Source organism: Panthera leo, chromosome A1 (genome assembly GCF_018350215.1).
Source record: "Panthera leo isolate Ple1 chromosome A1, P.leo_Ple1_pat1.1, whole genome shotgun sequence".
In the NCBI taxonomy this organism is placed as follows: Eukaryota; Metazoa; Chordata; class Mammalia; order Carnivora; family Felidae; genus Panthera; species Panthera leo.
The window spans coordinates 176,427,948-176,449,246 of NC_056679.1; the positions used below are offsets into that span (position 1 = coordinate 176,427,948).

Sequence of the window (21,299 nt, forward strand, 5' to 3'; positions counted from 1 at the left end):
AGAATGTTCCTGACTCGGCACCCTGGCGGGGTGGCGCAATATTTATGTTTGTGTACCTAGCACAACGGTGCCGCCCTCCACTGCCCAGGGGGCCGTCACTGACGCTGTGCGGGTGGCCGCACGGGGTCTTCCCAAACGTTTGCCCTGGACTCTTGAAGCGCCCTAGGACTGGATTTCGGATTCAGTCCGTAGAGATGACAAGAGTCAGGGCTTGGGGGTTGAAGCCCCTGAGTCCAGCTCATCCTAAGCGCCCTAACAGTATATATTCGTGGAGTAGAGACCTGGAGAGGCTCGACCTTAGGCGAACGCGACCAGAAACGTGTCCTGTGACCTCTGGGGGGCGCTGTCGAGCCACGCTAGGGGTCGCCTCCCCAAACGCCGAACCCCGAAATCCACGACACCTTGCGATCCCATACTTGAGATTTCAGCCCTCTTACTCGCCTTTCTCGGCTAAAAGTCCACTAGAACTACTTGCCTGGGGATAACTTGTTCCCTGTGGTGCTTCGGTTGGAAGGCATTTGACTTGTTAAATGTATGTTTTTCTAAAGTAGCCGGAGAGCAAATCTGGAAAACAGGAAAACTTTTCCCTGAACTTACTTCTCCACCCCAACTCACCCCGGTTATCCTTAGTAGGAACGACATTTCCACCGACAGACTTGTTAATTTTTCTCCAACTCTCATTTCAGGTTCTTCTCTGTACCCCTACCCCCAGCATTGTGACATTGGTCAAGTAAATCGCTTCTCCTGGGGAGCCTGTCCGTGCCTGGTGGTGACGAGGCAATGAGCGAAAGGGGCACACGTGTATGCAAAAGCGCAGGAAGCCCCTTTCCGATCAGGGCGGTGGCGGAGGGGAGCGCGGGGAGGGGTGCAGGGAAGGGGGAGGAGAGGCTGCGGGCACGCCGCCGCTTGGATCCTTGAGGTCAGCCCTTGGCTGGCAGTGCTCCAGCCACCTCGCCTCTGGGCCCGGAGAGCGGCGCAGGCCGGATCCCCAGGGACACGCCAGGCGCAGGCCGGACGGCCGGACTGGGGTCGGAGCCAGCAAGCAGCCAGCGGATCCCGCTCCGAGGCCGATGACGTCTTCGCCTCTGGCTCCGCCGGCGCCAAGCCGGGTAGGGCGGGTGACGTCACCACAGATCACGTGAGCACCATTCAAACAAACAAACCCCCTCCCCCTGCGCGCCCGCTTCTCCCCGCCCCGCCCCGCCCCCAGAAAGGCCACATATAAACGCGTTCCCCCGGGCTGAGCTCGCTGCGAAGGACGCTGGGCTGTACGTGTGGTTGGGGCCGGAGGGGCAGTCAAGGTAGCAGCAAAGAAGCCGAGGCGGCTGAGAGTCCCGCACGACGCCCCCTCACTCAGTCTAAAGGCAGTTTGGGGTTCGGCGCAGACAGAACCAGGGTCGGGCTCTTCCTCGAAAGCCGTTGCCCTGCCCTTGGCTTCCGAGGACAAAGAGCACCTAAAATAGGCACGCTGGGGGCGCTGGGGCCGGCCATGGTCATGGAAGTGGGCTCCCTGGACGCCGGAGGCCTGCGGACGCTGCTGCGGGAGCGCGCGGCGCAGTGCCTGCTGCTGGACTGCCGCTCCTTCTTCGCTTTCAACGCCGGCCACATCGCCGGCTCGGTCAACGTGCGCTTCAGCACCATCGTGCGGCGCCGGGCCAAGGGCGCCATGGGCCTGGAGCACATCGTGCCCAACGCCGAGCTGCGCGGCCGCCTGCTGGCCGGCGCCTACCACGCCGTGGTGCTGCTGGACGAGCGCAGCGCCGCCCTGGACGGCGCCAAGCGCGACGGCACCCTGGCCCTGGCCGCCGGCGCGCTCTGCCGCGAGGCGCGCGCCGCGCAAGTCTTCTTCCTCAAAGGTACGCCCTCGGGGAAGCTCGGGCGGCCGCATGCCCCCTCCCCTTCCCCGCCGCCTTGCCGCGGGACCCCCCCTGGCCCTCAGCCCCTGCGGGCCGCCTCACCGGGAGCGCGTGGGCGCCCGAGTCCTGTTCTGGGGACCCGGTGGCTTTGTTTGGCTTTAAGAACAAAGACTTGCCTGGGCCTCTCCGGGGTAAACTTCAGCCCTGGTGGGTGGGGGGAGTTGTGTGAAGGTGCCCTGTCCCGGATACTAATGGAAACAAATATGTCTCTTTGTCTTCCCAGGAGGCTATGAAGCTTTTTCAGCTTCCTGCCCGGAGCTGTGCAGCAAACAGTCGACCCCCATGGGGCTCAGCCTTCCCCTGAGTACTAGCGTCCCTGACAGCGCTGAATCAGGGTGCAGTTCTTGCAGCACCCCACTCTATGATCAGGTTAGTAGGGACCCGTGCTAGAGGGGGAAAGGAATAGCTGGCAAAGAAGAGCAGTACTAGTGAGAATATACAAAGTAACCTGCAAGTTTATAACGGAGGGAGCACAGGGATGTTATTTATCCCGTGGTTAAGTGGTCTGATGGAACGGAGTCTAATTGCTGGCATTACAGAAATGAACTTGGTGGCTCTGCCCAGGCGAATGGGTTTATTCCCCTATTTATTTATACTCCGGCAACAATACTAAATTCGCTCAGTATCTGAAACTGACCTTTCCAGCAGGGAGTTTTTGTGGGGATGGGCTCCGGAATTGACTTTGTGCGAAGCTTGACAAGTGGATATTTCTGGATTTCAGGGTGGCCCGGTGGAGATCCTGCCCTTTCTGTACCTGGGCAGTGCCTATCACGCTTCCCGAAAAGACATGCTGGACGCCTTGGGCATCACTGCCTTGATCAACGTCTCGGCCAATTGTCCCAACCATTTTGAGGGTCACTACCAATACAAGAGCATCCCTGTGGAAGACAACCACAAGGCGGACATCAGCTCCTGGTTCAACGAGGCAATTGACTTCATAGGTAAATGGACAGATGCCTGGGACGTCTGCCTTGCTCCTCCCGTTTTAGTCACTGAGCCCAACTGTATGGCAAGGACTTGAATGACATTTGTCTGAGCCTTTCTCCGTACGTTAATATCAATCTGGGGCAGGCAGCATCCCTGCAAAATAGGGATTTCGTGCCCCATGTAATAAATTAGCAAACCGAGGTTCAGAACATGGAGTTGACTTACCCATTGGCTTCATGGAGATGCCTGGTTTTGGTTTAAATCCCTTGCTGTTCTTTGCACAATGCCTGTGTTGCCTCCACAGAACGCTGTGTGACGGCGTGACGTGATGTTGCCATTCTCTGGACAGGACACACGTTTCTTAGGCACCCTCTGCCTGGGGTTAGGGTTGTTCTCGTGAGCTCTTGAGTAACTGGCCACCCTTTGTTTTCCAGACTCCATCAAGAACGCTGGAGGAAGGGTGTTTGTCCACTGCCAGGCAGGCATTTCCCGATCAGCCACCATCTGCCTTGCTTACCTCATGAGGACTAATCGAGTCAAGCTGGACGAGGCCTTTGAGTTTGTGAAGCAAAGGAGAAGCATCATTTCCCCCAACTTCAGCTTCATGGGCCAGCTGCTGCAGTTTGAGTCCCAGGTCCTGGCCCCACACTGCTCAGCAGAGGCTGGGAGCCCTGCCATGGCTGTGCTGGACCGCAGCACCTCCACTACCACCGTCTTCAACTTCCCTGTCTCCATCCCCGTCCACTCCACGAACAGTGCATTGAGCTACCTTCAGAGCCCCATCACGACCTCTCCCAGCTGCTGAAAAGCCACGGGAGGTGATCTCCACAACCCCCCGGGGACTCTAGGCGCCCTGAGGAGAAATGCAATAACTCTGGGGAGGGGGCTCGTGAGGGCTGGTCCTTATTTATTTAATTTCACCCCGAGTTCCACTGGGTTCCTAAGCAGTCATGGTGATGATTGAGCATCAAGGCGTTTGCTGAACTCAGCACGTTCGGGACCAATATAAGTGGGTACATCAAGTCCCTCTGACAAAAAAGGGCAGAAGGGAAAGGACTCAGTTAAGGAGCCGGTTTCTTTTTGCTTGCTCCTGTTTTTTGTAGGAACTCTTCATGCTTGACATACCTACCAGTATTACCATTCCTGACGACACACACCTATGAGAATATACCTTATTTATTTTTGTGTAGGTGGTCTACCTTCACAAATGTCCGTGTCTACTCCTAGAAGAACCAAATACCTCAATTTTTGTGTTTTGAGTACTGTAATACCCTGTAAATACGTCCTAAGCAGGTTTGTGTTCAGCACTGATGGAAAGCACCAGTGTTGTTGTTTTTTTTAGTTGCCAGCAGTTGTATGTTTGATTATTTATGAACTGAAATAATATATTTCTTTTAAGAAAGACATTTTGTTACATAAGGATGACTTTTTTTTATACAACAGAATAAATTATGGCATTTCTATTGAAACCTCAATGCTTTGTTTCTTGGGCAGCCCCAACTGATCCCTTTCCCATCAGTGAAACAATCTGGACAAGGGCCTCCCTGACGTATGTCTTGGGATCTGGTCTCCTACTCCTTGGTGGCCCTTCCAGTCCAAGGTGGCTGGGTTGCAAGGAAGGTAGGAAAGTGATCTGTCGTGAAAAACAAGGTACTGTAGCTGAACTCTTAGTATCAGATCCAGGTGTCTATCCATGTATTCCTACCCTGTTACACAGGGAGCCCAAGTGTTCCCAGAGCCAAAAAGAAATGACCGTTTGCTTGGGTTGCTTTTTTAATTTAATACTTTGCCCAGGATAATATAAAAAGACGCCCTCTCCCTTCTAAGCCATGCTAGAATTAGGAGGATGATGGTTTTCCAAAACCGCTGACATAAATGTGGTCCTACTATGTGTAAGGTAGTGTGCTACCTGCTCTCAGAACAACTCAGCAGGACCGTTTTTGCAGACAAAGCTGCTGAGACCCAGCATAGCTAAGTGGCGGGGGGGGGGGGGGGGGGGGGGGGGGCGGAATCGGGCCCTACATCTATCTGTTTTGTTCCCTAATTCTATGTGGTTTGCACTTTATCATTTGCTTCTCTCATGCGCTCCCTTTTTGCCTTTGAAAAGACTTTTATTTTTGTGAAAAGAATACAAAACACTCTAAGTAAAATACAACATGGACAAATTGCCTGAAATTCCCACCCCCAACCTGACCATTATTCGTGCTTTGGAGTACATCCATACCAGCATCTATATATATATATATATATATATATATATATATATATATACACACATATATATATATAATACTATAACACACACACACACATATATATATGTGTGTGTATATATATATATATATATATATATATATATATATATATACACATACACAGAATTTTTGGTGACAGCCTCCTTCAGGTCACTTGCTAGTCTGATTTCATAATTTTGTTGAAGATAGGCAATCAGATCTGACTTGCTCTAGGGTAAGATCCTGGATTTTTGCTCTTGTCAATCAGGCCAAAACAGAGATGGTGTAATTGCCTACCAACTCCTAATCCAGTCTATGATGTTGAGTTAAATAACAGTCAAGCTCTTGGGTCACTGGTCCCTTAGCTCCTGTCCCTGCTACTTGTCTCTGGATGAAGTGATGTAGGAAGCAGAAAAGGAAACCTCTCTGTTGACTTTAGTAGTGCCCTGAACAGTGGTCCTGGTCCAGCCAGGTCATTTAAGGCCTTGACACACAATCAGTGTCCTTGACCTTTACCCACTGGTTTACCATCTGCTGCTTGACTCTCATGGCCTGAAAGATCCTTGTGTTCTAAGTTCTAAGAACTTACCCTGAGCTGGCAAGCTCATTTCCTTGGCTGGGCTTCCCATTGGAAGTGTGTTCGTGCCTTTCAAAACAAACCGTACCCAGTGTTTTTTTCAAACCCTAGAAATTTACTATTGCAAATATCTCCTTTCGTGGAAACGTACCAGCAACTTCAAGTCCATGGCAGATGCTGTGGCTGACTTCCCCCGTGGGCTCAGGCCATCACTTTCTGCTTAATAGGCACTGGCTGAACCAGAATTAATCTCCAGTGTAATCCACGCAGTGGAAAAATACAGCCGCTGCCTAGGGGAGCCGCCAGTGAAAACAATTCACTCACTTCGCCCAGTCCAAGCTGCCCCACTCCCGTCAGCTCAGGAGAGCAGGGTTGATAACCATCTTTCTTCTTGTATCCGATTCCTGGTCTTTGGGCCCTCCAGAGAATGTCACTTTTGGCCTGATACTGCTTTTCTTAGGGGGGGAAAAAGTACCTCGTGATGAGGAGAAAGATACTCAAACTATTAAAATGTTTGTTTCTCAATGGGAGATTGAAATAGAGAAAACTCCATCATTTAATACTTATGATGTGGTAATAATAGCTCTCAATTTTAGAGCTAGCGCTGTGTTAACTGCTTCACACACCTTCACATTAAACCTTTAGCAGCAACACCCATCTTACAGAGGGGGAAACGGAGGCTCAGAGAGACGAAGTGACATGTCCAAATTCACACAGCAAGTAAACAACATCGCAGAGATTGGAACCTGGGTCGGAAAGACTGGGAACCAAAGTCCGAGTTCAGTCCAAACATCTTGAGGGAGTGGGGAAAGGATGAATTTTGTAGCCAACCAGACATCACCATGGTTTTACCACATAATTTTGGGGGTGGAAAAGCTATTTATCCTTTTGGGCCTCAGTTTCCTTACGTGTAAAATGAGGTCATAAAATCTGCTTCACGAGTGAGGGGGAAATAGGCTCATGGATGGCAAGTGCCTGGCAGGTAATGGGCCCTGGGCCCTGGAGGAACATTTAGGTCCCATTCCCCATTCCTAACGACTTCTAGCGGTTCTCTGGTGTCAGTTTTCCCACTCCAAAAATGACCACTTTGCCCTGGATCTAATGGGTAAGATTCCTCCCAGTCTTAGAAGATGTACCAATGCATACTTTATGCTTTTCTGTGGTTTCCATTAGGATAGTTCCAACCGCAAACGCTTCCACCGCATCCTCTCCTTTCCTTGGAATTTTGCAAATCGTAGCTAATTTGCCTCGGACTTGCAGCCTCCGGAGGCCATTTCCCTCCCTCCCTCCCCAGCCCATCCAGGATGACATCATGGTGTGTACACCTTTAAGATTATATAAATCTGTGATCAGACAGTGGCCTCCATCCCCATGGTAACGCGGAGGAGTTTCCCTTTTGTGAGGAAAGCTGTCATGTCACTTCCTGCTGCTGACAAATCAGTTTAGGAGATTAAAATACAGGGAGGGGGGGCGGGGAGCTGGAGCAGGCCTCTGAGAACTGCCGGCTGCGGTGGTTTCTGGTTGCCATACACAGAGGCAAACAAAGCCGAGGCCACGCGGGGTAGCCCCGCCCAGCGCCAGGCTCCGGCTCCGGTTTCCCACCCCTCACCGGGTGGAGCCAGGTCACCCCGGGATGTTTTCCTGCGCAGGTTGCCTTCTGGGGAGCAGGTGGGAGGGCTGCCCACCTCTAGGGACTTTTCTGGGGCTCTGTAGGGCCCGCCTGCTGGAGAACAGCCTCTGGGTCCAGAGGAGCCTCCGCGCCCCTCTTATCAGCTCAGAAGGCGGTGTGGTGCTCGGTTCTCCGGAAAACAAAGGGTATGCGCCTTGGGGCACCAAGCAGACAAAAGTGCTCTGCTAAGGAAAATACCTTAAAACCACCTTTTTCTCCACGGTGGCTTTTTATGCTAAGCAGCAGGGCCGTTCATTCATTCATTCATTCATTCGTTCATTCAACAAATATTTTTTGGCACCCTATGCCTAGGGACACTTTGGTCCAGGACAAAGTTCCCATTCTCAAGTAGCTAACAATGGGGGCAGGGGGTGGAGGGAGGGGAAGAAGGCAATATATAAAGAAGATCATTAAGAAATAAGATGAAGGGGCGCCTGGGTGGTTCAGCGGGTTGAGCGTCAGACTTCGGCTCAGGTCATGATCTCATGGTCCCTGATTTCGAGCCCCACGTCGGGCTCTGTGTTGACAGCTCAGAGCCTGGAGCCTGCTTCGGATTCTGTGTCTCTCCCTCCCTCTCTGCCCCTCCCCTGCTCACGCTCTGTTTCTCTCTCTCTTTCTCTCTCAAAAATAAACATTATTTTTTTTTTTTTAGATGAAGACTATGAAGGTGGAATAATAAAAGGGGAGGCTCCTTTAGATTCTGGTGGTCAAGGAGGCCTCTCTGAGAGGTGGCCAAGACCTGAGAGATAAAACCTACTTGCCCATTTGAGAGACAAGCTGGGAAGAGAGTTTCCTGCCAGGAGGGCAACAGAGACTTGAGGTTGGAGGGGGATCTTCATGGACCACTAGATAGAACCAGTGACTGGGAGTCAGCTAGACCTGAGTTCAGGTACTGATTCTGCCACTTATTAGCTGTGTGACTCACTGTGGGTAAGTTACCAAACTCTTTAAACCTCGGTTTCCCTATCTGTCATATGGGCCACTAACCACCGACCTTCAAAGGCTCTTCAAGGATTAAATGAAAGGTGGATTAAATGAAAGGCAGTCACCTCTGGGCACATCAGAAAGGCTTGAGAAAGGCTCTTTGTCCTCTTGTGATTTAGCTGGTCACCATTCTGTCACTCAAGCAGCAGTGCCACTCCCCATGGTGTCCTGGTGAAAGGAAACAGGGAGAAGTGGACTGTCTTTCCCCATCCTGACAGATACCCTGAGCCTGTGCTCATATCATAGTTCCCTCTGGGGCCATCAGAGCTTCGTTTGGGGACAGCCTTTACTTGGAGACCACCAACCCTAGCCTGTCGACTGTGGCGAGGTATGCCTTTTCTGGGCCTCAGTTTCCTCATCTGTAAGAAGCACCTGAAGAGACCTTCACGTGTTCTCCTTTCCCATCCAACTGCCAGCTCTAAGCCCCTGTCCTCATCCAAGCCTGGGAATGCTCTGGAACCACTGAGGTTCATTTGGGCTGGCTCAGGGAGACAGAGGGAAGAGGAAATAGACACTACCTGGGAAGGGGCAGCAAGGGGTCTTGGACCTCTGGAAGACAGAGGTGTGATGGAGATGTGACTGGTCCCCATGGGAATGAGTCCCCATACAATCTCCTGCAAAGTATCACATACTCCCAGCCCCCTTTTCTCCAACTCCGGGTAATCCTTTGCCATGGGCCACACAGCAAAGTTCGGGTTTAAAAGCTTCATTAAGGCTGACACCAACGATCCCTTGAAGTTGGCTGCCTCCTTTCTCATTCTTCATATGTATTCATGTATTCATTCATTCAATAGATATGTAGTACTTACCTTGAGTTTGTAAAAACACTCCATATTTACCTCTCCACAGCCCTACTCACTCTCTGGAATTTGTAAACTTGTCTACACTCCCTTGACCAGACTCACTTTGGCACATAATTCAAGGTCCTCCGAAGATGTGACCACTGCCTTCCTTTCCAGATCTTTTTTTTTTTTTTTTTTTTTTTTTTTTTAATCCCAGCTCCTGTCCTCCATGCACGTTGAGACTTGTACTTCTCATAACAGGATATGCTCTTTCTTGCTACCCTTACCTCTGGACTTGCTAGGCTTTTGCTTGAATGCTCAAAATGTCTCTTGCTCAAATATCACCAAATCCATAAAGCTTTCTTTGACCTTTAAGACTTTCTCATCTGTCATCGGTATTCTGAAAACATATAGTTTTCATCCCACTGCTGTGACCAAGGGTCATAATCCAACTGCCTCCTGGGCCAGGTAGGCCACATAACTGAGAATTGGGCCACTGGGGACTGTGGTGACAGAGGAAGTTCATGCTCTGTACTACAGGGAAGCTGCCAATCAAGGAGGAAATGGAGGCCTGGTATTGCCAAACCTTACTGTGTTTGTTTTGTTTTGTTTTGTTTTTTCACAGAGAGAGAGCATGGGAGTGGGGGGAGGGGCAGAGGGAGGGAGAGACCGTCTCAAGCAGGCTCCACACTCAGTGTAGCCCAATGCAGGGCTCAATCCCACAACCCTGGGATCTTGACCTGGGCTGAAATCTACCTGGACGCTCAACCGACTGAGCCACCCAGGCGCCCCTGGACCTTATTATTTGTAGTAAGGAAGCCAGGAATTGGTATTTTAACATAAAATCTTTTTTCAGAAACTTTGTATGGACCAAACAAGACAGCCGCAACCTGGATGCAGCCCACTGACTGTGAGTGTATGACTGCTGCTAGCCAACTTTGTAAACGTCTCAATGTAAGGGTGACTTATGTGACCCTGGGCTCCTGGGTCTCAGCCCAGGGGTTGTGAACAGCAAGTACTTATATATGTCTTCTGAATAAAAGAGTGACTAACGGTCATTTATCCCCTAGAAAGTGCTCGGTAGATGTTGAAAAAACACCAAGAAAATTCTGAGATTTTGTTCCAAGTGCCTGGGGCAAAACTGATAGATAACTAATACCTGTATGGCCTTAGGTGGATCACTTCTCTTAAAGCCTCAGTATTTACATCTCTAAAAAGGGAGTGGGGGAGGTATTTGCGGGGATCGTCCAGATGAAATGACATAATGTGGAGAAAATGTTCTACACAGTACTGGACACACAGCACAATAAATGTTAACCATTTTAATGGTTATTATCATGATCATCATCACGCTTTGTTTCCCTCAGATGCCTGGTTATTTTCAAATAAAGTTCGGCCACTGTCTATGAAAAACTTAGGAGATCATTTGAGGTTAGGTGCTGTTATCCTCTTCTCAAGAGGGTTTGCTTTCTTTTTTTTTTTTTTTAAGGTTTTATTTTTTCAGTAATCTCTACATCCAACATGGCGCTAGAACTTACAAACCCCGAGATGGAGAGTTGCATGCCCCATGGATTGAGCCAGCGAGGCACCCCTCAATAGGGTTTACTTTGCTGCAGGTAGCTAGGGGCCTAGGAATCCCAGACCATCCAGACCAACCAGAGATTGAGATGGTTTGAGAGGACCCGAAGCTGGGTTTTAGACCCTGTGATAACTTGCTTCATTCTTATTCCAAGGGTTTATCCTTTAGGGGTTTCAACCAGAAGCTTGGGGGATTTACCTGACCCCCCCGGGCCTTGATTACTTTTTGGAGGGTAATACACAAACAAGCATGAGGTGTTACTGGGTCCCCCCACCTCCACTCGCCTCTGTGTGCCCTGAATTCCATTATTTGTCCCATTAGACTCATGAGTCTTAAAAGCTCTGCTCCAGTTCGTAGCCTTTCAGCCCCCTGTTTCAGAATTGGCAGATACCCACTGGGGAGAAGAGGCCCCAAATACTATCCTCATCTCTCTGGTTTTCCTCCTCCAGACTTGATTCCACAATTCTTCACTGTCCTTTTAGTGCTTGAATGTCTTCAAGTATTTAAACTTAAGTATTTAGAAATATTTTTATCTCACTTTCCCATTCCTCAGCAGTAGGGCAGTTCTGAATTACATGATCTGCCATGACTAGAAGGGAGTTAAACTTTTACAAACCCAGAGTGAAACTTCTAACACATCAGGTCATTTTTGTCCTCTACCCTGAGCTCTCTTATGGTTCCCATCTCACTCAGGCTCAAAGGCCGACTCCTTACAAAGGCTGAAAGAGCTAATGTGACTTGTCTTGCTGATGTGTCTCTGACCACATCTGTCCTTCTTCCCCAACTCCCCCCACCCCTCCAACTCATCTCCAGCCAAGCTGGCCTCATTGCTCTTTCTAGCATGGGCAAAATCCACCCTTGCTCCACAGACCCATGCCCTTCCCTCCACTGAGACTGATGTTCCTTCAGCTTGGCAGGGCCAGCTCTGTCACTTTCTTTAGCTCTCTGGTCAAAAGTCATCTCATCAGTGGGCCATTTCCTGACCACCCTGCCCCAACCCTGGCATCCCGTACCCCTTTCTTTGCTTTATTTGTCAACATAGACTTACCACCACCTAATCTTTATTTAGTTGTATATGGTCTATCTCCTTATTAGAATGTAAAGGCTTGAGGGCAGGGGCCTTGTCTGTCTCATTCACTGTGGGATCTCCTGCTCTTAGAACAGTTCCTGGCAAGTGGTGGGTGCTGAATAAATTTCATGAATACGTGAAAGACCTCTGAAGGCTCTGGATAATTCCTCCCCTTTCTGGGTGAGTCCTGGGCCCAAACTAGAGGGAAGTGATTCTTCTTTGTTCAGTCAATCTCTTTCCCTTCCACATGAAGCAATTTCCCTTGGAGACTTTCCAGTCACACAGAGTGGTGTGCAAATGAAATAAAGTGTATAAAAGCACTTTGAAAGCAGGAAGCAACATGAGAGTCCTGGCTATCTAAGACCTATGATCCTGGGGCTCCATTCTTGTGATCAGGGCTGTGATTCTAGAAGGGGTGCTGGTGAGAAAACCTGCTCAGGGACTCCACTCTGAGCCCCATCCTCCCACTGCTTCCTTCCACAACTCCTCCCTCCTGTCTGAAGAATTCCCCATGGTGTGTGCCTCTAATGAAGAGAATGGGGCAGTAGGTGATTCATGGGGAAGTCTGTAGGCCTGCTTGGGGCTTATGACTCACAGCTTCTCCTCTAATAGGAGAATTAGATATCCATATAGCATATCCTGGAAATGTCCTTTGGCAAGGTCTCTAGTGACCATTGGGGATTCTCCCCAAAGAGCTCTCAATAACACCTTCCTGGCACTCACCACGCTGTGTAGATGTATGTCTGTTGCTCCATAAGTACACATGGAAGGAAAAAAAAAAGGAGTCAACAGAGGAGCAGGAGAAAGGGAAGCAGGGGGAAGGGCATCTGCCTCCCTCCCACCCCACCACACTGAGACACTGAGGGTGGGATCATGCCCTTTTCATTTCTGGGTCCCCAGCTTCCAGTGCAAGCCTTGGGATATAGTTGGGGAAGTGAATGGTTGTATAAATAAACAAACACTGGGGGTCTTGAGGGACTTTAGTCTAGGATATTGCCAGGCCTGACAGAGCCTGAAGTCAGTAGCAGGGAGAGGATTGTCAGTGGGAGCCTGGTTGTAGTTTGGCGTCCCCTGTGGATGACACTGGAGAGGCTAAGATAGATGGTCCTGGTTGATACAGATGCTCTAGCCCATAGCCCAGTCATGCTAACTCATGCTAGGCCCCGTGCTGGACGCTGGATCCTCAGAAATGGAGAAGCCATGGTCCCTGAACTCGGAGTCTCTTGACAAGTGGCAGAGATGGATGGTTTGTCCGGATTTTAGGTGGCGAGGTAGGGACAGGACAAGGGGCAGGGAGATGCAGGGGGCAGGGGAGCAGGAAGAGGGGAAAACAAGGAGGAACAGCTTTCCGCAGGGGGCAACCCTTGCGTCCTAGCAGCCAGAAAGGACTTCTGTCTGCAGGGTGATGAGTAGTGGTCTGCAGCCAATTTATTATTCAAAGGATTTTATGGAAGAAAGAAAGGCCCCTACTTGCCCTAGAAATGAATTTCCAAGAGCACTCTTAAGAGTCCCTGCCCTTGTCCCCTTCTTATACATAATGGACCAGAGCCTTGTGCCTCCTATGGTGGGAATTTCAAAGTGTGGGCACCACGGTGCCCTGAGTGAAGCCAAGGAAATGACCTCCAAGGAAGAAAGACTGAACAGTATTAGCTTGGACTTTGGCCCCCGCTTCCTCTCAATGTGATCGATCATTGGATGAATTGGGCTGTTCTCCTTTCATTGCAGGCAGGGGAAGGGTTGCTACAGGCTTTGCTGGCCACCCTCCTTCATCACATCATCATCATCACCACCAACGGCTAACACTGTCTGAGCAGGAGTCAGAGGCTTCAGGCGGGAGCTTTACGTTCTAGACCCAAGTATAGCATCTCCTTGCTGTGTGACTCTCAGCAAGTTACGTAGCCTCTCTGGTTTTGTAGTCCTAAAACGTGGAGAAGATGAACTGAGAGAGACCCCATGGACCTGAAACCTGCAGAGTACAGTGTCTCATGAAAGTGAGATAACTTTATTGTGACCGCCTTGTCCCCCCAGCACTGAGTGAGCCATCTGGGCTCCCACTCTTACCTACTTTGAACTTCAAGGGGCACAGCTAGCATTGAACCCTGGTTACTCTACTAAGAACGGTTTCCCTAGTGTGAAGGGCCCTGCAGCCTTGGAGACGCAAGACCTGGGGTCCCATCTGGACGTTGCTCACCCTATTGTAAAGTCTATAAGAGATTGGGGATGACTTTGTTTCTCATGTCAGGCCAGAGCTAGTGCCTAACTTAGCCATGACAACTCAGGGTGGGAGAAGAAAGATAAAGGAAGTCTTTCTTTCTTTCTTTCTTTCTTTCTTTCTTTCTTTCTTTCTTTCTTTCTTTCTCTCTGCCTGTCTCTCTCTTTCTTTCTTTCTAAAATTATTTATTTTGAAAGAGAGAGAGAATCCCAAGCAGGCTCTGTGCTATCACTGGGCGCAGAACCTGATGTGGGGCTCGAACACATGAACCGTGAGATCATGACCTGAGCCTAAACCAAGAGCCAGATGCTCAACCTACTGAGCCACCCAGACACCCCAGAAGTCTCTTCTGTTGAGCACATGCTATGACTCTTTGCTTTACATACGTGATTCATTTAATGCTCTTATCTGGCTCTCTGGCAGGGCTTAGCATTATCACTATGTCACAAAGAACAGTAACTGAGGCATAGATTAAAGGACTTGCCTGGGGCCACAAGTTGGGCTGAACACAGTGTCTAGTCCAAGGCTCAAGAGTGTCAGGGTCTTTCCCCTGCACCAGGCAAGACTGGAGTGAGTCCAGCCCTTACTCTGAGGTCCACTATCCTGCTTTAGAATGGGGGAAGGTGGAAAGTGCTAATGATGAACTACTAGGTGAGGTTTCCCTACCGAGGGGTGAGGAGAGGATTATGGAATCTTGGGTTCTCAGAACCTTCAATACATTCACAGGCCATGATTAAACCACGTAAGGCATGGATGCCTGGTTGCCCCCAGTTTCTGTTCTTTCTTCCTCAGTAATAGATTTTTAGCCAGGTACCTGTCTTACATTTCCCAGTCTCCTTTGGAGCCATTTGAATATAAGCCTAGGGTGTATGCAATTTCCAGGGAGCTTTCTTAAAGAGAGGGGAAATGTTTTTCTTCCCCCTTTCATCTTTCTTGTGGTCTGAAACACAGATGTGATGGCTGGAGCTAAGAGCAGCCATTTTGAACCACAAAGCAATGCTGGGCATGATGGCAGCGCAGCAAGATAAAGAAGTCTGAGTCCCTGAGGATTTGTTGGGGGATCATTCTCCATGGAATTTTTATACTTCTTGTGATACCTTTTGTCTGGAGACTTTTTTTTTTCTTTTTTTCAAGAACATTTGTATGGCAAATAGCTGGGGGGTTGGCGGGGACAGAGATAGTGTGTCTCCTTCTAGAACAGAGAACAGACGTGTTTCCTGACCAGGATAATAAAAAACGTCATCATCCAGAGCAAATGTTGGCTAGATTTGCTAGCAGTTTTTCAGAAGATTAGGAGTTTTCTAAACTCAGTATGTCTCAGCTCTGACACACACCCACAGTGTGCACACCATCCATCTGGGCCTTCTGTATGGGCTCCATGGAACTTAGGGGACCAGGAGAACCAGTGTAAACATGAACCTCATGCTCCCTGCCGTGCTGTAATAAAATCCTTTGTCTCTGACCCAGGAGTCTTGTGTCTTCTGTAAGCATCTGTGAAACTACAGTAGGCTCACTTGTTAGTTTGCAAGTAGGAAAGAAATCTCAGACTCTTCGTGTTTCTAACAAGGACTTCAAGGAGCAGAGCACTATCATTAGCTCTAGAGGGCTTTTTTTTCCCTTTCCCTAACTTTATTGAGATAAAATTTGTCTCTATAAATGCATCTATTTTAAGCTTCAAGTTTCATGAACTTTGACAAGTTTACACAGTTTTCTATATTTTTGACTTTTGACAGATGTATACAGAATGTATGATGCCTACCAACACATCCAAGATATAGAGTATATCCATCACAAAAATTCCCTCATGCCTCTTCCCCGTCAATCTGTCTACTCCCTATCTCAGCCAGCTAGGGATATGCGTTTTGTCACCATAGATTAAATTTGTGATTTCTAGAGTGTCACATAAATGGAATCATATAGTATTCTTTCTCTTGTGTCTGGCTTCTTTCAAGTAACATAATTTTATTTTTTTTAATTTTTAAAATTATATTTTGAGAGAGAGAGAGAGAGAGAGAGAGAATGTGCACAAGTGGGGGAGAGGGGCAAAAGGAGAGAGGGAGAATCTTCAGCAAGCTCCACACTTGGTGTGGAGCCTGACACTGGGCTCGATCACGAAACGTGAGATCATGACCTGAGCAGAAATCAAGAGTCAGATGCCCAACCAACTTCGCCACCCAGGCGCTCCTCAAATTGCATAATTTTCAGAGATTAATCTATCTTGTATCAGTATTTTTTTTTTCTCTCCTTGATACCTGTATCTTTACTCAGTTCTTTCTCCTAATCCACAGACACCTGCATTTATTTATTTCTTTATTTGTCTGGCTTATTTTATTTATTTTTAAATTTACATCCAAGTTAGTTAGCATATAGTTCAATAATGATTTCAGGAGTAGAACCCAGTGACTCATCCCTTATATGCAACACCCAGTGCTCATCCCAGCAAGTGTCCTCCTTAATGCCCATCGCCCATTTAGCCCAAACCCCACCAGCAACCCTCAGTCTCTTCCCTGTATTTAAGGGTCTCTTATGTTTTATTCCCCTCCGCGTTTTCATATTATTTTTGCTTCCCTTTATGTTCATCTGTTCTGTGTCTTAAATTCCACATATGGGTGAAGTCATGTGATATCTGTCTTTCTCTAATTTCACTAAGCACAATGCACTCTAGTTCCATCCATGTTGTTGCAAATGGCAAGATTTCATTCTTTTTGATCACTGAATAATATTCCATTGTATATAGATACCACATCTTCTTTATCCATTCGTCAGTCGATGGACATTTGGGCTCCTTCCATACTTGGGCTGTTGTCAATAGCGCTGCTATCAACATTGGGGTGCATGTGCCCCTTCGAAACGGCACAAAGGATACATCCTTTGGATAAAAACCTAGTAGTGCAATTGTTGGGTCATAGGGTAGTTCTATTTTTAATTTTTTGAGGAACCTCCACACTGTTTTCCAGAGTGGCTGCACCAGTTTGCATTCCCACCAGCAGTGCAAAAGGGTTCCTTTGTCTCAGCATCCTTGCCAATATCTGTTGTTGCTTGAATTGTTAATTTTAGCCATTCTGGCAGGAGACACCTGCATTTATTATTGTTTCTTGTTTGAAGTAACACACAGTGTTATATTAGTTTCAAGTGTACAATGTAATGATTCTGTAGTTCTATACCTTACTCAGTACTCATCATGATAAGTGTACTCTTAATCCCCTTAATCTATTTCACCCATCCCCTCCACCCCCCATGTATCAGTAGTTTTGGAAAAGTTTTTTAAACAGATTTTATTTTTTAGAGCAGTTTTAAGTTCTCAGAAAAATTGAGTGGAAAGCACAGTGAGTTCCCATCTGCCCCTGTCCCCAGACAGGCATAACCCCCCACCCCCAATATCAACACACCACACCAAAGTGGATGTTTGTTACAACCTACACCGACACATTATTATCACCCTAAATCCATAGTTTACGTTAGGGGTCGCTCTTGGTGAGGTACATTCGATGGGTTTGGATGGATGTATGATGACGTGTGTCCACCATCAGAGTATCATACAGAGTAGTTTCACTGCCCTAAAAGTCGTCTGTGCTCTGCCTGTTCATCCCTCCCTCGCCTCCAACCCTTGGAAACCACTGATCTTTTTACTGTCTCCATAGTTCCATCTTTTCCAGAATGTCATTAATGATTACCCAGGATGTAGCCTTTTCGGACTGGTTTCGTTCACTTAGGGGTATGCATTTCAGTTTCCTCAATGTCTTTTTGTGGCTTGATGGCCCATCTTTTTCAGTGCTGAATAATACCAGCACTGTCTGGATGGACCATAGCTTGTCTATCCACTCATCTACTCAAAGACATCTTGCTTGCTTCCAAGTGTTGGCAATTATGAATAAATAATTGTACGTATAATTCATAAATAAATATTAGAGATAGCTACGAATAAAGCTGCTATAAACATCCACGTGTAGGTTTTCAGCTTCATCGGGTAAAGAACAACAAGCCCGATTACCGGATTTTATTGTGAGAGACTGTTTAGTTTTGTGAGAGATGGCGAGCTATCTTCCAAAGTGGCAGTACCGTCTTGTGTTCCCCCAGCAGTGAATGAGAGTTCCTCTTTCTTCCATCCTCATGAGCATTTGGTGTCGTGTTTGGGATTTTGGCCATTCTAATAGGCACGTAGTTGGTATCTCGTTTTTACTTGTGATTCTCTAATGACATATTTGCGATCTTTATATCTTCTTTGGTAAGGTGTCCGTTCAGATCTTTGGGCATTTAAAAAAATCAGGCAGTCTGTTTTCTTAGTGTGGAATCTTAAGGGTTTTTTTTTGCGTAACAGTATTTATCGCATGTGTCTTTTGCAAATATCTTCTCCCAGACTTTGGCTTGCCTCCTCTTCCTGTTGAATCTGGTGAGCTTTCATTTGTGTGTGAGAAAATTGTATTTCTGTCTTCCCATGTTGTTTGCACCACTGTAATGCCGGGCATTTCTTGCACCCAAAACTAATTCTAACCAATACATGAAGTCGTACTTCTGCTTAGAACCTTCCAGTAGCTTCCCATCATACCCAGAATGAAGCCCAGCTCCTTCTGTGGCCTCCATGGGCCCGGTTAGTCTGGTCCTTGGCTGAGTGGTTAAGAGCAAGGCCTTTGGAACCGGGGTTCATGTTCTGGTGGTGCTGTTTCTCATCTGTGACCTTGGGGAAGTTATTTAACTCCTTGGCACTTCAGGTTCCTCATCTATACAATGCATGAATAATAGGTCTACCATATGGAGGTGTTGTGGGGCTAAAACTGCAGCAGCCACAGTATTTGGCACATGGCAGGTGCTCAATACATATTGCTACTGGCCTGGAGCCTCTTCCCACCCCCCCCACCCCCCCCCACCCCCCGCCACCTGACCACTGCAATGAACCGCGTTGATTTTCTTTTATTTACTTTAATAACTGAGCTCGTTCCCACTGTGGAGCATTTGCATTTTCCCTCTGCCTGAAACTTGAACCTCCACACCCATCAAACACACACACCACCACACACACACACACACACACACACACACACACGCTCAGGTGCATATGCTCACGCACTCACACCCACACATTCACAAACACTTCCAAACACGTGCAGCACGCACACAAACACACACAAACACAGATGCATATCCAGGGTCATCCACCTATGCTTGCGAGCACACTCCTCCCCACGCAGGCTCGCATTCACAGGCCTTGGCTCACACTCACGCGCGCACGGCCGCGCATACTCCTCTGTGAGGCTGGCTTCCTCCCCTCCTCCAGAGCCCTTGCCTGAACACCTTTTCTAGCACAGCCCCTCCCTCCACTTGTTTCTCCACTTGGCACCGTGCTCATTGACTTCATGGCCCCTTTCCACCATGGTTGCCCCCACGCAGCCAACATTCATTAAGCAACAAGAGGCACCGGGCGCGGCCCTTGCTTCTGTTCCAGGGTAACAGTGGTTTACTGTTGCACCCCATCTGGACTGTAAGCATCTTTTGGGCAGGGGCCCTATCGGTCTTATTCACAGTTGGAGCCCCAGCCCTAGCACAGGTCTGGAACATAGTAGGTGCTCAAAAAATATTTGGGGGAATGAATGAATGAGGGGGCCCGGCTGTGCCTTGACTCCCTTCTTGGATGCTCAGGTTTTGTCAAAGCTCGGTGGGCAGTTCTTTCTCTGCATTTCCACAGGGACAGGGATGTGGCCTCCAGTCCTTGGTGGAGTGGCTGGGGAACACCCTCCTTCTGCTTCCATTTCCCTCACAGAAATGGAAGGCAGGCAGGCTTCGGGCAGCAGCAGAGAGAGAGCCCAGGCAATGTGGTAGTGACCCCAGGCATACTGGCCTCTCAGGCCTGGGCCCTCTCACTGTGCACAGCACTTTCTGCCTTGCTCCCACCTTAGACCAGAGCTGTGAGGCTCAGGCCGGGAGGCTGGGCAGGAATCTGGAGCCCCCACAGATGCTCCCCAGGCGTCCTCCTTCTCTGTTGCCTTTGGGTTCTCGCTGACTCAATGGGAAACGGGTAGAGGTCAGATATCAAATCTCGGGAATGGAAAGTAGTTTGGAAATAGTTTGAAAATGCATATTCAAACTTTTTTTTTTTTTTTTTTTTTAAATCCTGTGTACCACCAACAAAAAGCGAGTTTGACAAACATCCTCTTGGGGGTAGGGTAGGGTAGGGGTGGGGGACAAATCGAAGCAAAGGTGTTAAAGATTTGGAAATCCTGCCTGAAGAATGGAGAGACATCTGCCTAGTGAAAATCAGAGGCTCGGTGTGAGTGTGTGTGTGGCTGCTTAGTGTGTGTGCAGGTGCAGGTAGGCACAGAGGGAACAGCTGGGTGTCCCTGCTTGTGTGAGCACTGCTGAGGCCCTTGTGGGCTTGTTCAGGTGTGAACACGTGTGATGTCTTTTCTGGATGGAGGGGAAGGACGTGACATGGGAGGAAGGGGCATCTCTGAGTGGCAGGGCAGGGTGGTCCCGGCCCAACAGCTCGCCTAAGCGGAAACCAGCCTTTTCTGTGTCCTTGGTCAGCCAGACCAGCAGAGCGCATGGTCATTTAAGGCGCTGGCTGGCGCAGGCAGCTCATAGGGTGTCGGGCCACCCTGGGCCAAAATGGGGCAGGCCTTCCAGGGGGGGCCCTAGGAGCTATTTTTAGTGGCCTGGGCTAACTCCCAAATCCTGCTGACTATTTCTGGCAGCAGAAGATTGCCCTGAAGGATGTGGAAAATTTTCATGTTAAGAATGTCTGGTTTCCCTTTGGCTATGCCAGGGCAGAGCGGGGAGACCAGGACAAAGGGCTTGAGGCCCGAGGGCTTCTGGGAAAATTCACCAGCACTGAGAGCATGAAATGGCCTTATTCCTGCCTGCCCTTTGGAACGTGTCGTGGACTTTTAAAAACACCAGAGTCGTTATGGGTGACCATCCATCCCGGTTTGCCTGGGATGTCCCAGTTTTAGCACCAAGAGGGCGTATCTGAGACACCCTTCAGACCCAGGTAAACTGGGACAGTTGGTCAGCCAAGATCCCGTTCAACCCCTTTACGTTCCAGAAGTGAAATTAGTAAGAACTGAACGACATGCATCATCTTCCAGACTGTCGACAATCATCCCGTGCAGTCGGTACTATCATCTCTGTATTACACACTAGGAAACTGAGGCACAGAGAGGTGGAGCAGCTTAACCTATTGCAGGACAGCAAGCTAGCTGCGTAGTGGAGCCAGGATTTAAATTCTGCTGTTTTGGGGCCAGAGGCCCCCAGGATGTTGCCCAGAAATAGGATGGCTTTGGACCGAAGAAAATCTGGGCTCACCCATTTTTCAGCCAGACCCTTAACTTGAGATAAGTAATACCTATTTGGCCAGGT

At 48.7% G+C, this 21,299-nt stretch overlaps 1 protein-coding gene and 1 long non-coding RNA gene across 2 annotated transcripts; both read left to right on the forward strand.

Moving 5' to 3' along the window:
* The first annotated feature begins 1,244 nt into the window (after positions 1–1,244).
* On the forward strand, positions 1,245–4,312 carry DUSP1 (dual specificity phosphatase 1). The gene is made up of 4 exons (XM_042946589.1): positions 1,245–1,856; positions 2,140–2,285; positions 2,638–2,857; positions 3,278–4,312. Exons 1-4 carry the CDS (start codon positions 1,490–1,492, stop codon positions 3,646–3,648), a joined length of 1,104 nt encoding a protein of 367 aa, XP_042802523.1. The 5' UTR covers positions 1,245–1,489; the 3' UTR covers positions 3,649–4,312.
* Positions 4,313–7,127: 2,815 nt separating this feature from the next.
* LOC122224580 lies at positions 7,128–11,757 on the forward strand. Its single transcript, XR_006204861.1, has 3 exons — positions 7,128–7,469; positions 7,976–8,635; positions 9,946–11,757. It is a non-coding gene; the product is annotated as an uncharacterized LOC122224580 (long non-coding RNA).
* Positions 11,758–21,299: the final 9,542 nt, after the last annotated feature.